This window comes from Lates calcarifer, linkage group LG17, assembly GCF_001640805.2.
Source record: "Lates calcarifer isolate ASB-BC8 linkage group LG17, TLL_Latcal_v3, whole genome shotgun sequence".
NCBI lineage: Eukaryota > Metazoa > Chordata > Actinopteri > Centropomidae > Lates > Lates calcarifer.
In genome coordinates, this window is record NC_066849.1 from 9,036,210 (window position 1) to 9,051,987 (window position 15,778).

At 41.7% G+C, this 15,778-nt stretch overlaps 1 protein-coding gene across 1 annotated transcript in view; it reads left to right on the plus strand.

Moving 5' to 3' along the window:
• Window positions 1-11,211, plus strand: part of hcn2b (hyperpolarization activated cyclic nucleotide-gated potassium channel 2b) — a 46,521-nt gene extending 35,310 nt beyond the window's left edge. Inside the window, exons 7-8 of the mRNA XM_018667277.2 lie at window positions 1,443-1,607; window positions 5,736-11,211. Of these exons, the coding sequence (XP_018522793.1) occupies window positions 1,443-1,607; window positions 5,736-6,706 (1,136 nt within the window). The 3' untranslated portion in view covers window positions 6,707-11,211. The remainder of the gene's footprint in view (window positions 1-1,442; window positions 1,608-5,735) is intronic.
• Window positions 11,212-15,778: the final 4,567 nt, after the last annotated feature.

Genomic DNA, 15,778 nt, shown 5'->3' on the forward strand with positions numbered 1-15,778 from the left:
TAGCTTACCTTAGCTTAGCGTGAAGACTGGAAACAGCGAGCCTTGCTCTGTCCAGTGGTAACAAAATCTGCCCACTAACTCCTCCAAAGCTCACTTAATAACATGCTATTTCTTTTTTATGTAATCTGCTAGTACAAAGTACAAAAACATATTATGTTGAGTCTTCATTACTGTGAGTTAGCCAGGTGACCAGCAGAGATTCCCCAAAGAAACTGTGCCTGGCCAAGAACAGTACATATCATCCATCCATCCATCCATTATTTTTACCACTTATCCATTAAGGGTCGCGGGGATGCTGGGGCCTATCCCAGCTGACACTGGATGAGAGGCAGGGGTACCTCCTGCACGAATCGCCAGTCCATCACAGGGCCAACATCCACAGACAAACAACCAGTCACACTCACATTCACACCTATGGCCAATTTAGAGTCTCCAATTAACCTAACATGCATGTCTTTGTACTGTGGGAGGAAGCTGGAGTACCAGGAGAGAACCACACAGGCACGGGGAGAACATGTAACATACAAACTCGAACTGGTGCTTGAACCCAGAAACCTTCTTGCTGTGAGGCAGCAGTGCTAACTGCTGTACCACCATGCCACCCTAGTCCATATCACACTTAGTTTTTTTTTTTTGTTTCCGGTCTGTGTGCTAAGCTAAGCCAACCATCTGCAGTAGCTTCATAGTGAATGGACAATAACTCTTGGCAAAAAAGCAAATAAGCATTTTCCAAAATGTCAAACTATTCCTCTGATGCTTTTGTCACACCCACCCCCGCTGCCTCACCACAGACACCACAGTCATGAACAGTCAGTTACAGTCCATTGTAGTGTAGTAGTGCAGTACCCCTATGCACATTCTTAATGGAGCCTCCTTGTGCTTTTGTTGTTTTTTCTCCCTTTTTTTCAACTGAAAGTCAGAGGAGGTTGACCTTTCAGGTGTGTGTGTGTGTGTGTGTGTGTGTGTGTGTGGAGGGGGGGGGTGTTAAGGCACATGGTTGTCAGGACAACAGACAGCCCCAACCCCATAGAAGAAGAAAGAGAAGAAGATACTAGAGGAAGGAAAGGGAACAACTGAATGTAATGAAGCTTAGCTGCACATTTCCAAATATAGAGTGTGCTTCCTTCCTAGCTGTCAGTGTTGTGCCAGTGCTGGAGGAAATACTCACACACACAACAACTGCATGAATAAACCACTTTGGTTCTGATCACACATTTGCCCAAGGCCTGGAGTTTCATACAACCCAGACATATTTTAACATATACATTTTATTTTGTATCAGAGTTGTGGATGGGTATCAGTGTCATACAACACATCTCTTCTCATTTACAGAAGAGCTCTGTTCTTTTCTCTGTCACTGTCTGACAACCTGAAGTCTGCAAGTCTGCCATTTTTTGATCTGAACGTTCACATCTTGTCTGGGTTCTCTCTCATCCCACCAGAGATCTGTCTGCTGACCCGAGGCAGACGGACGGCCAGTGTGCGAGCGGACACCTACTGTCGCCTGTACTCTCTCTCTGTGGACAATTTCAACGAGGTGCTGGAGGAGTACCCCATGATGAGGAGGGCCTTTGAGACAGTTGCCATTGACAGATTGGACAGGATAGGTAAGACTGCCAAGAAAAGGATTTGTAAACTTTACCAGAATTACCATGAAATATGTGGGTGTTGTTGTTAATGTTGATTGGTGTGTAAAGGTGTTTTTAGAACTGCTCAGTCAAAGTCCCAAATATTTACTTTTTTTTTTTTTTTTTTTTGGTCCCTGCAACATAATGTCAGATACATTCAGATAAAACCATAGAGATTTTTCAAGTGAGTCCATGAGGCTTTTATTTTTTTAATCCTTTAGTGTATCTTTAGAGCAAAATATGAAAATCTAACAAATCCAGTCCTGATTTATGAAATGTGTCTTGAAGATTTAGTCTTGAATAATTAGCGTTACGCCTCCCTGATACACACCACAGGTGTGGTGTCTTCTTAAGCATATGAGTCACTGATAAGATGAAATGAAGCGTAAAGAAAATGTATTCATTCATTAACATGATGTCTCTGTCAAAACACTGCGCTGTCTGACAGCTGTGATGTGCTGTATGAATGATGCTAACGGAGACGATGTGCCGGGTGGAGGAAAGGAGTTGAGGGTGAAAATATATTCATGTCTGTGAATCGTTAATTGCGTCGTTTCTTGAGTATATTTGCATAACAGAAATTGAATACTTCCTGTGGTCATCTGCCATTGTGGAAAACTGTTATTTAACATACTGTATGTGACACATGAATCTGAATCTGCTGAGCAAGATCACTTGGGTTTTTGTACCTCTGTACTCTCGCTAGATTAATTTACTGATTTGCAAGAATTATTGTTCAGCAGTGGCTCTGTCTAACACAGTCCATTTGAATGCAGAGACACACACAAACATCCTCAGAGACTTTGCTTTATCTTCCCGAAGCCTTGGGAGCTCACTGTTAGCAAGTGAACAGAAACATGTTATTTCTTTTCCTCACAATGCAAACAACTTTCCCCTGCCATCATGCCACCCCAAGGTCAGCAGTGCTGCTGATGTCACATGCCCCTGTCACATGACCGCACTTCACATGCTTACAAAAGCCCCGCACCTGCCACCTGCCAGCTGTTGCCATAGCAGCCAGATTCCACACATGAGCAGCCTTCAGTCAGGCAGCTCACATATTTGGAGGGAGACTGACCTGTCTGCTTCAAGACCTATCCACCGACCAAATATTCCCACTGGACTCCATGTGCTCTCGATGCATATTAATCACTAATGATGTGTTCTTTTGTTTGGCTTCATCAACAGTCTCAGAAAAAGCATCTGGATCAAAGACACACAGAGCTATCAGAAGCCGTGTTAAGAATACGAAATCTAAACACAAATTCTGACACAATGACGTTGCAAGCGTTGCTCATTTTAATTGTAAAGTTTGGTAACTGGATGCATCTTGATGAGATTCTCGTATCAAAATTCTGTGCAATCCAGTGCTTCAAACATCATCAAACAATGAGCCTTTCCCACACAGACAGGCGTGAATCCCTCAACCACTGTCCTCATACACTTAACACATCAATTTATACTGGCTTACCTGTTAAACAGAGGAGGCCGAAGGTAAATGTTCTGTTGTCATTATTCTATACAATGTTTTAATAATGCTTGTAAGCACAGCGTCGGCTCAGATCAGCAGAGGACGCCGTATAGCAGTGATTTAAGGCGTGATGGAGGTGTTACTTGGTAATTATAGTGGATATGTTATATCTGTGGGTGCCTGTGTTGGTTCTACTAAAGAGGCAGCTTCAGCTCACCAACTGTTTAAATTTCTTAAGGGCACTGACCTTTAAAGGACTTTGTGACCCCCAAGTGAAGCTCCACGGTGGCACCTGAGACAATCTTTTCTTTCAGCCCACCCTCAAGTGCCATCAGAGAGTTACTGTCACCCTTAGGTGACACTTGTACCATCTTTTTGCCATTGATTATTCCCCAGGATGTAAAACAAGAATGGCCCCCGCCACATCTATTAGGGGACCTAGTGGCGCTCCTCGAGGAAGAACTCTTTCAACGTTTTTCTAGGCTCCAACACGGCAAACAGGGATTCCTCTGCCTCCTCCCTCCAAACCCTGAGAGAGGATGTCGTCACCAAGCCTAGACTGCCAAACTGTCCCTGTGTTTTTGGTCTACAGATGGAGCCCATCATGCAACATTTTCAGAGTCACCACAGTTAGCATCTGCCTCCTGCCTTCCCCTCTCCTTCTGGTGAGGTGGATGACTGTGTTAGTAAGGATCAAACTTATGAGCAGTCTTTTTGACTTCTCTGTTATGTGGCTGGCTGTTGTGCTAACTAGTAACCTGGCAGAAGAATCCTATGTGCTACTTCAGGTGCCCACATACATGCACACACTTTTCTATGTGTCCATTCCCAGTGAGTCCCTCTTTGTCTCCAAGGTACAACACATGTTGGATAATCTGGAAGCTGCACAAATCTTGTATTTGGTCCCCTCTAGCCTTCAACATCAACATCATAATCATCAATGGCTGACTGCCTCAGATACTCCAGACTCCATCCATCCTGCAAGAAATTCAGTATAAAGGAAAAAAAACAAAACTTTTCCTCTCCTGCTTCATCGTCCAGATCTCAGCCTTATAGAGCTGTGGGAATGTTGTATGTGTTTAACACCGAGGCACAGCACCTGTTTTGGACTTTTTACTTTTCTCTTTAACTGAACAAAAGCATAAAGAGGGTTCATCTGCCTCAGTTCACCATTAAATGCCTTTCTTCACGTCAAAGCAAGTAATTCACTGGCTAGAAAGAATTGGTTCCCAAATAGACTTTCCCTCTTTCTCTTCATCACTAAGAGAGATGTCTCTGTTTACCTCCTCCATCACTGTTCTCGCTCATCAGGATAGAGAGCAGGAACTTGTAAATTCAACTCCCAGCAGGTTTCAGACACAGCAGTCTCTAACAAACTCATCTAACTTACCTGACAGCAGTGAGAAGTGAGAAGAGTTTGAAACTGAACACTTTGTGATGCACTCACCGCTTCCTTCTGTCGGCACAGCCTTGGTCCGTGATAAACCATGTGAGGACTCTCTCACACTCTTCCCTGCTATGACGCCTCAATATCATCAGTCATATGCATTCAGGGTCATTCTACAAACCTTCTTCTCCAATCTGCCAGTAAGTCAGAAGGAAAACTGGGATTTCCTGGTTTAGCCTTATGTATGCCCCCCTAAGAGGCTTCATCAGTTTTACTTATTGGTGAGTTTTACTTATTGGTGAGTGATTTCTGAGTCTTTCACAGTTTGATGCCACATGAGAGTTGTTGAGGTCACGTGTGAGTTGTTAAGGTGACGTCATGTGAGTCATCAGAGTCACCTGAACTGAAGTGTGAACTGGTGTGAAAATGCTTGAGAGGGGATCAGGATGTCGTAGACTGCTGAGTCCAGATCGGAAGACGTTTCTTTTTTAAACGTGGGTTTTGCTCCTGTCCAGGGCTCTCGCATCTCCTTGATGTATCCTGCAGGTCTCTGCATTCCTTGTTGCATCGGAGTACATATATTGCATTTATCCTCTTAGTTTCGTGTGTTTTTGTGTCCCTTTCTTTGTTCATTTTTAACGTGTTGAGACAAGGGGTTGGGGATTCTGATGGACAACTTGGCTGATCCTTGCCTCCCCACAACAGGAAGTAGAGCCAATGTGATGCTGGTAATCTGCTGCCTGGGTTTTTCCGTCAACCTTAAATACAGCAACTGCTCAAGTATGTGGTTAATCACAGTCAAATCAGAGACGGTAATGCTTCTGTTCGGTCTCATGTCAGCTGCCCATATGCTTCTGAGGTTGGGGTCTCTCTATTGGGGTTAAGCAATAGTGAGGCCTGTTAGATGCCCATAACTATTATTTTCTCCAGGGTGGTACCAGGCATGTGCAGGTACACACACACACACACACACACACACACAAACATGAATCACCTAGTCACAAATAGCGATATCATAAATAGACATAGAAGCACAAAGAAGTGAATGTTTTGACAGTAGACAGTCTCTCTGTCACACTGTCAGCACTGAGGTGACTCTGCAAAAACACTGGCTGCCTATCCCCACGACAGGGAATCGGTGCAAGAGATGCAATGCTCTCAGTATCTGTCTGTATGTGTGTATGTGTTTGTTAGTGACGGATTTTGTACGTCAGTAACAATACTACTCTCTGTCTCCGTGTTATTGCAGGCAAGAAGAACTCAATCCTGATGCACAAAGTTCAGCATGATCTGAACTCAGGTGTTTTCAACAACCGGGAGAATGAGATGATCCAGGAAATAGTCAAATACGATCGGGAGATGGTTCAACAGGTGAATGTGCCACGACCGCGAGCCATGTCCATGACATCTCCTCTACACGGTGGGATCTTTACCCCTCCGGGTTCCTCCACCCAGCCTCAGAATTCTGCAATCGCCACCCTGCAGCAGGCTGTAGCCATGAACTTTTGTCCCCCCATGCAAGGGAACTCAATGGGAGCAGGGAACCTGCAGTCCCCCAGGATGGTTAGGAGATTCCAGGTGATGCAAAGTGTATCCAGCCCTGTCCCAGCTTCACCCCTTCAGTCTCAGCTCCTTGCTTCTGGTGCCTTTGCTCCGGTCCTGTCCAGCCCCCCTGTCCAGAGCCCACTGGCAGTTGGAGGACGATCATTCCAGTATGGGTCTAGTGCCCTGGCTGGTCCCACCTCAGGCTCCCAGCTTTCTCTTACCCAGCAGCACACAGCCAGCCCAGCACACCGGCTCAGCACACATAAGAGCACCCATTCCTTGCAAATGGGCAGTCTGAGCCAAGACGCCAGGGCGCTGTCAGCCTCTCAGCCCTCACTGCCCCATGAGGTGGCACAACCAGGCGCCCCTAGTCCACCCCAATCTACACGAGTCTCCTCCACCTCCATTGGACCCCCTCAGGCCGCATCAAGTCACACAGGCGTCCGGAGCGCTATACCACATAGGGTGGTACTGCCCCACCAAATGTCTGTAGGGGCCTTCCCTGTAGCATCCCTGCCTGGTTCTGGGCAGAGTTTTGGGGCTGCTGCAGGTCTGGCGGTGGGAGGTGTGGGAGCAAGTCTGGGGGAATCAGGACTACCCAAGAAGGACTCTATAGTGAGCCTTCCTGAGACAGACCACATCAAAGTCAGATCCAGGCTATCCTCAAACTTGTGATCTTAATTAAACTCTTCTGGGGGAGTGACTCAGTGAGGGGCTTGACTGCAGGAACATGGGAGGGTTTCTGTCCTCCCTCCTACAGTTCATCTTCTCTCTACCCACTCCAGTTTGACTATCCGAATGTATGAATGTTGAGTGAGTGGCAGCAAGGGAAATCTGAGAGGAGACTGTTATAACAAAATAAAGTCTGTATGGTGACTTTTGAATCTGCAGCATCGAGATGTTTCTACTCACAGATGAAGTAGATGCACAGAACAGTAGTGGTAAAGTAGCATCTGCCCACCTCCCCCTCCTTTATTTATTGTATTTCACAATATAGCCAACAACATACAGGCATATCCCCTTCACTTCCCCTTTCATCCATCTCATGTAATGCAAACCTGGGGTTGGATGGGACTAAAAGAAAATCAGGGACCTGCTTCAGATTTCAGAAGTTGGGCACTTGTGTTGTTATGTTGTTTAACTACTGTATCTACCACATTTTGTCATTTGGCTGGCTGTGAAAGACAATCTCCCCACAAATGCATAATAATTGTGGTTTTAAAAAAAGATAAAAAGTTAAAATTGGTGTGTTTTTCCTGTTTTATTTTTTAAATATCCATTCAAACAGATCATTAGACCAAATTTTTAAGCACAAAATTGGACTTGACTACCTTTATTCCAGTGTTTTAAGCCATATTTTCCCCAGGCTATTGATATGAATGGTTTAACAAGTACATTTATAAATCAAACTGGCATTGGCCAGAATCTAGTTGGCCTCTTTTGTAAGTCTTCCCTGCCTCTGATAGTCTCCACGGGTAAACATGTGAGGCTGTAGGATCTTCAGATCACAGATGATGAATATCCTTCAAACTGAAATTACAGCTGTGGCACAAATTGTCTTGTTCCAGCCAAGCCATCGATTTCTACAGGAAATGTCTGCACATTTGTTTACTTTAAAGCTGCATTAATCAATATTTTTATATTAACAGTGAATCAGATGACTAAGTGCAATGTGAAGGGAATATTGAACACATAGAGAATGATCACTCAGCTTGGCTTTAGCTTCTTTTAGCCCAATATTTTGTTTTTAAGACCCACAGATTTATGGTACAGCTCAGCTCTCCTCAGCGTTCTTTCCAGACTCAACAAACAACTGTTTAGGACAAAAAAGCTACAGTAAGTTATTATGAATAACGTGTGACCTGCACAGCAGCAACTGCAGAAAAACAAAATTAACATTTAGCAAGCTAAAGCTTGAGCCAGATATTCTCCTCAGGAGTTGATAGAGACCAAACCAGAGCTAAGTGGCCTGTCAGGTGGAAACAAAAATTAACTCTAGTGGGATGATAATGTTGCTCAGGTCAGCTGGAGGTGTTTTTTGCTAACACTTTTGCTCTGGCGACTGTGTGCCTATTAGCTTGTTTTGGAGTTCTTCCCCAAAGCGCGAAAAAAATTTATTAATGCAGCTTTAAAATTCATGAGTAAACAAGGTCTAATAAGAAATATACCTGAATAAATTCCACTTCCTCTTAAAAGCAGATTTGATTTCTGCAGTAGTGGGGTTTATGGTCTGTTGTCATGTGAGTAGTAATATCCCACACTTGGTGAAAGTATTCTATTGTATCTTAGAAATGATAATTCACTGCCAGTTAATTATCAGGACTTTTATACCAGTCAAAATGTAAAACCATTCAAATTCACATAATCAAAATGTAAATTCATCCTTTTTAAACCCTGAATCTCACATTTCTTGCAGCAGCAGTTTGGGCAATGTGTCACTATGCCAAAGTCAATTCATAGAGATAATGAAACTCCTGCAAAGCTCAGCCCTACTGTAAATGCTACAGTCTTGATCAGCAGCCAAGGACAGTGCAGATACTTTGCAGGATGTATAATGCAGTGTGCCTCTGTCATTAATGCCTCAATAAGAGTTCATCGAATGCCGCTGATTTGTGTCCAAAAGCATTAGGAAGAGAACCTTTTCTCTCCGGACCTGACATTCTTATTCACCTCGTCTCACTAATGCCTGAACCATTACTGGGTAATGAGAGTGGAAATTGGAATCCCTCGGGTCTGTTTGGGACTGTTACTATTCTCCTTCGATTGGATTTCATTATACAGTGCCAATAACGAGTTCCTATCCTGATGATCATTTTGCATTTTCATTTTGTTTAGTTTCACAGTTCCTGTGTTGTTGTCCTCCACCTTGAGAGTTCTGAGCGGGACAAAGTTGAAGGTTTATAAGTATTTTTATACGGTGTTTTTGAGGTGTGTTTTTGTTCTATGCCCAAATTATGCCCTGTGGAACCTATTTGGATGCTCAAAAATAATTAATATACATTGTTATTATGAGAATAGTCTTTTACTGAACTTCACATTGTGTCCTGGAGGTGCTGTCTCAGGACAGCAAATGCATTTAGTGATGGTGGTAGTTTACAGACATTTTTTTCTGGAAAGCACGCAGTAGATGAAGACAGCGAGAAGGAGAAAGAGAGGGGACTGAAACAAGTCAATAGCTGAACTCAAACCATAATCAGATATTAGTAACTCAAGGTAAATGATACAAACTCAACCCCACAATTTAATAAAAGCTCAAAAATAAACAGAGTGAAACCAAAGTTTCAAGGCCTGGGATTTATTTATTTTTTGTATGCAGATCTTTCAGGATGTTAAGGTATGAACATCATTTCACAGACTCAATCATTCACTCTGACTAAATGTACAATCAGAGAATAATACACTAAACTCATTCAGTCATTACTTAATTTCGTCTGAAAGTGAAGTTTAGCATACAAAGCAATAACTGTTTCAAAAAGAGTGTGTGGTCACTATATGCAAATGATGTTCTGTTGTATCATTGAGATGTTCACAGAGATGCAATATTTCACATCTTGGATTGATTTCCCAAACTATAATGAGAATTTGTTTAAAGTCTGTTTTTGGAAGAATGTGAGCAGATATCCAGTTTTAAAATACACTTCTCAGTGACAATGAGTTGATTGACATGGTTGTTATTTCTATGTGTAAACACAGTGTGCATCATGTAAATCAGACTACTTATTTATTTAGCCTAGTTTACTGTAACTGTAGACATACAAAAAAAGTTTCAAAAAGGAACATCTTTTTAATCTTTGATGAAATGCATATTAGCGTCTGGTATGAACCGATATTACTTGAACATAATAATTAAAGCAGAACAAAACTATTTGCATTACAGAGGATGTATCACTCCTTTTTCTACAGTCGCTCACAGTACCGCCCACAGTTTGTATATAATCCTGTGCCAGTTGCTGTGAGGTCTGCATGGTTTCTTCTCTTGTGTATGCTTTATTTATTTAATTATTTTTTTCTAACCTCACATCCCAGTCCATTTGCAGATCCTGTACCTTTGACCAATGCTGCTTTCTGATTTATTTTTCTGTCTATGCCGTTAACTCTGCTACCAAAATAGCATGTTACCCAGAACTCTAAATGCACTTTTCAGTCTGTTTGCAACTTTACAAACATGTATAGTGTTATGTAAATGTTACAACAACTCAGCTGTTCCAACTTTTTCACTACACCCCCCAGGCTTTGGTAAGGATGGCATCTGGGCCACACACACACATAGACGCAGCAGAAGCCGCATCAATACAAGCATCTGTATTTACCAAGTTGTGTGCTTTCAAAATGCTGTTTTCAAAAAGAGTCTTCTTCATTTTTCCTATCTTCAATGCTACAGCTTCTCCAGAGTTAACACTATTTTCCATTCAAATTTTTGTTCAGATGTGTCTTTGGGTTCGTCATCGACAGTAAAGCATGGAGATCAGAGCGTTTAAAATGTTTACTTACAAGGGCTGTTCATCTGAATTGAGCGAGGATGTGATTTTGTGTCTCTACCTTTGTCACAAATGTACATTTACGTTAATGAGCTCAGATGTTTTCTCTCTTATTGAATAATAATGACTACACCAACACTAAAACAATATATAATGCACTTTTTAATACTATAATACAATATGACTCAATGCCAAACAGTAATCGGTCAGCATCTATTTATTTCCTTCACATCCCTGCTTTTTGTTGGCCTAACTCTTCTGTACTTTCTTTCTCAGATCCCAGACCAGTTAGCGTCAATAATACAGAGACTTAGTACAAAGCCAATACCAAAACCAATCAATACCTTAACACTACAGACACATGTAGGCCAGCTAACGTACACTGAGATCCTCACCACAACCCATGAATTCCCATGAAGCAGACAGACGATCTCAGGCGGTCACTCTCTGTCATTTCAGTCTGTCAGGGACCTGATTTTCTTTTCTTGAGTCACTTTACAATTGTCACATCCCATTATCATGTACTGTGCATACCTAGTGCCTAGCATATATTGTAGTCTCCACATACATGTACTATATTCTCTGTGTGTGTGTGGCTGTAAAAAGAAATACAAGCTCCTCACAATGCAAACATCACTGTTGGTTATATCCCACTGCAATACATGTAAAAAAGGAAAATCAATAAACTGTATTTGATTATGATTCCAATGCTTCATGTTTAGGTCATTCATCTTAGCTAGCATGTTGGAAAAGCACAAAAAAGATTATCAGTTAATGAATATACATATTATTCATAGAAACAGAACAATAAAGGCATGTGATGGTAAAACCTCTGCCTTCTGTTAGTCATGATGTTGTACATGTGTCAAGCTTACAATGGCCTCTGGATCTTCGTTGTTAATTGTTTACATTATTGGTGATTCAATATTATTTAATTATCTGTGTGGTTATCAAAAATAGATAAACATTCAAATACAGTAGTGGACTGCAATATTTCTTGTGTGAAATATTGGATTTATATGTTGAATATCTGAACGCTTCCATTATAAAATATAACATGTTTATAGCCTATGTAAGTGCAGAATGCAGCTGGTTATTTTATATACAGCAATCTGATCTTTATCCATCCATTAGTCCATTTATCCAAGTTCCAGTAGAAATGTGCCTGACTCTGATTACGATTAATGGTGCCATATGTAAGTTTTTGCTATATTAGCTTTAACAGTTGTTTACTTACAAGTCTAGGAGAAACACTGCAATATTATCATCAAACTTGATTCCTTTACTTAGAGCTGTGTCTTGTTAACTCTAACAACTCTTGTTTTTCCTCTATTTCTATCACTTCTTCTCTTCTACAGACGTTAGCATGCTAATCAGCTAGCTACCTTCCTATCCTGTAATAACACTTTGAGTCACTGTAGCGTCCAGTCTGCCCTCAGTCCAACATAAGAGGATGAGAAGTAGAGCTGCCTAAGAAGCTACATTCGATCAGACTTTTACACCGTTTAGTTAGAAGTTAGAAGTCACAGACCGCAGTGACTAATCCTTGAGGAAGCTGTTGCTGCTTTAGAAGCTTCTTGAGCAGAGATAGAAAATGTTACATAGGACTGAAGTTTTTCTGCAAAAGGACATTAAAGAAGTGGGCTAAATGATTAAGTAGTTGAATGAGTGAACAAATAATTGATTAAACTGATTAGAATTTAAATCAATCACACTTATATTTTGTCCAGTGGTTACTAAAACTTGACAAAATAGGTAATAGATTGAACTAATTAGATGAGCTCAAAGTAACTGTCCAATTAAACACGACAATGAATGAAAACTGTGACCCTTCATAAGGAATTTTAGGGATGCCACTTTGTTGTTACGTGGCTGCTCTTGTAGGGTTTTCCTGCACAGTTTGGACAGATGGTCTAAGAAGAGGAAACTGAAAAGACTTCAGACACAACTGTGTGGGTTTTGCCAAGGTTTAAATGCAGAGGATTAAAGAGGCCTCTGTAGGTTTAGTACTTTCTGCCAATAATGTCACAGTAGAAGTCCACACAGAGTTATCTCCTAAAATAATATGTTTACTTAAAAGAGGACAGGCATTCGATTTAAATTTGATTTGAACATCTCAAGGAGGACACTCTTGAGGAATTCCAACACCTTTTTTTTTTTTTTAACAGCAACTCCAGTTCACTGAACCACCACTGCATTGGGCACCAGATGTGTGAGTAGTGTATGTGTTTGATGGTTGTTAATCAGCCCATCCCTGCCTGTCAGTCAGAATAAAGGTCAGACTAAGGAAACTCACACTGACATACCTGACACACACACGCTCCAGCACTGTACCACCTGTCTTCGTCTCTCCAACACCAGCGCCTCCCCCCTCACTGTGCTGCCTCCTGCTTCCTCTCCCCCTGCTGTCAGAGAACTCTGGCTCCATTTGCTCCCTCCCTAGGACTGTCTGTACACTCTACTCCCCTGTTCGTGCCGCTGAGTGTCGGCCACTCATGACGCCATGGGGCAGGAGATAGGCCGGGAGAGCCCGGGAGCCTGGCAAAGAAATCAAAGTGCTCTCAGTGAGAGTGAGTGGTCCAGCTATCGAAGAGTGGCTTCCAGCTCTGGCATGCCTGGCAGATAGCGACCAACACTTCTATAGTGTCCACTTTCTGATGAGCCTGTAGCTGGAATAAAGAGCTCGCTAAAAGCCCCACACTACTGTCTGTGCTAAATGTGAGACACTTACTGCTGCAGGTGTGGCATCATTCAGTGACATGCAGTAGATTCACATATTAATATATTATTCAAGGTCTTGTTTAGCAAATTAACATGCCTCCCATGCCAAATATTCATATTTTTGGGATTTTGAAAGGAAACATTTTATCCACTAATTCATTCATTGCTATCAATTCTCTTTATACACTTATTTCTAAATCTGGTTAGAGTGGGCAGGAGCCTATCCCAGTATGCTTTGGGTGTGAGGCAGGGAAACACCCCTGACCAGCCCTCATTATATTTAAAGCCTCCATTTAACACTCCTCTAGCCAGACTGTTGGATGAACAACCTAAATTTACATGGAAAAACATCAAGCTGGCATCACTTAGCTACACTGCTGCTCATTTCCAAAATTAACAATTCAAATCAAAGAAATTCTAGAAAATGGGGCAGAGATGACAGCAAAAGAGTGCCAGAGTCTTGGAGAGCAGAGGAGCACTAAAGAAAAATATGAATATTAATCAAGTGAGTTCACCACCGGGGTGCTGAAAGTCATCCTGGGTCTATGCCACTGATGTCAGGTGTTTACTGAAGCAGAGTTATCTGAACCCGCCTGCCATGGTTGATTTATTTAATGTCCGGATTACAACCCAAAAGTCAGAGGAGGTTTAAATTAAACATATTGATTGGATTTTTTAAAAATCAAAAATAAAAAGAATTGTCTGTGGGCTATTTGGAAAACAGATTAAACTATCAAGTCATACAAATCTCCATTATGTCAAATCTAGGAAACTGTTTGAAAACCTAGCTTGAAGGTTTTTGACTCAGAGATTGTAGCTTAATGAAACAATGTTAACTCAAAGTCCAATTACAGTACTTGTTTTTTTCCAGGGCTTTTAACTGTACATTTTAACTGTATGTTTCAGGGGTTTTAGTTTCCTCACTTGTCATGGAGTAATAAGGGGCAACTCAAGGTCCATCTACCATCAAATGACCAGTGCTGTCAGCTGAATTCCACAGTCTTTACCGGCAGATAACAACTGAGCAAACGCCATCTACTAATGAAGACCATGACAGGCACTTATAAACTCTAGAAAAAGTGAGCAAGTGGACCTTGAGTAAGATTGTTTTGTCAGATTGATTAAAATCTATTCAAATTTCCAAATATACCACATATTAGCTATTGTTAAAGGCCTTAAGTATAGAACAAGAGTCCTGGAAAACAAAAGTAATCTAGCATGTTCACCTGCATAATACATATTTTATCCACAAGCTAATAAATAACTTTAACAGCACATAAAATTCAGCATTACAGCATATAACCCAAGACCACAATCAGCTGTAGTTGCATTAAAATATCCTCTGTGAACTTGACTGCCTCAAACATTATAACAGAACCTGTTTATGCACATCCAGAGACCTTAAAAAGTTTTAAAAGCATTTTATATGTGTTCACTTAACAATGACACTTGAAAATCAAAATTCTAGTGCCATCATACAGAAGCAGATTTGTCTGCTGGGCATAAAAAATGCATATGTGGGCTAAAAGTGGAAAAGAAACTTTAAAAAAGGTAGGAGACGTGCAGGTAGTGTACATTATTTTTCATGCTATCCCTCACTTCCATCACTTTTGCACTAAGTGTTTCCCCTCCACAAAATCATCATCAATAAGATGTGTTAATCTCTGGAGAGGTCCTGTAATGGAAGCTATCTGACTATTTCCTGCTACAAGCTGTGCTCCATTACTGCAGGTTGAGGTCTAACAGCAGACATCCTTGGAATCACCCCAGAGAAAGTGAGACAGGCCCATCAAGGTACACAGCAACTGCAATTTGCTGTAAGGACATCTTCAATATCCTGTTTACTCCCTCAGCCAAAGTCAGCGGTAGTTAACCTCCAACAACGCACACATCATCCCAACAAAAACAGGCTGTATGTGTGTGTGCTCCTTGACCTGCCTCTCCACACTAACCCTGTGACATGTTGAGCAATTTTAAGTGCTATTGCGCAAGCATTTTAAAGCTAATTCAAAGCTCTCATGCCAACTCTGGTTTTGGCATGAGTCACAGCTATTGATTGAGCCACTTATACCCTCAACATCCACCAATCCATCCAGCCATCCAGCCATGACCACTCCTGGATGCTGAGCTCAGGTCATGTAGTGCAGGACATTTTTCTCAGGCAGCCACGTGTCATAAGTTAAGTTGTGAAATGCGATATGTGGTAAGTATGTGAGATCCTGAGAGCACTTTACAGGAGAGAGCTCTGTCCTTGTCAACTGGCCACAAAGGCATGAGGGCAAATGCCTGCTGGAAGTGGGGAAGGACCTTGGCTTGGTTTACCATTTAGATGATGGGAGGTTCAGTACTGATGACTCTCATTGACTGAGTTGGTAATGCACAAACTGTGACGTGTGAGTGCAACCTGCAGTGGACACTTGCTGGCAAAAGCCTGGACACAACAAAATCTGAACAAAATTAAGTCCAGTGGACTTGCTGTGATCAGACAGGGTGAAATAAATATGTCCAAATGCTCAAGTTCAACTTTGGTGAAGTTCGACATATGAAT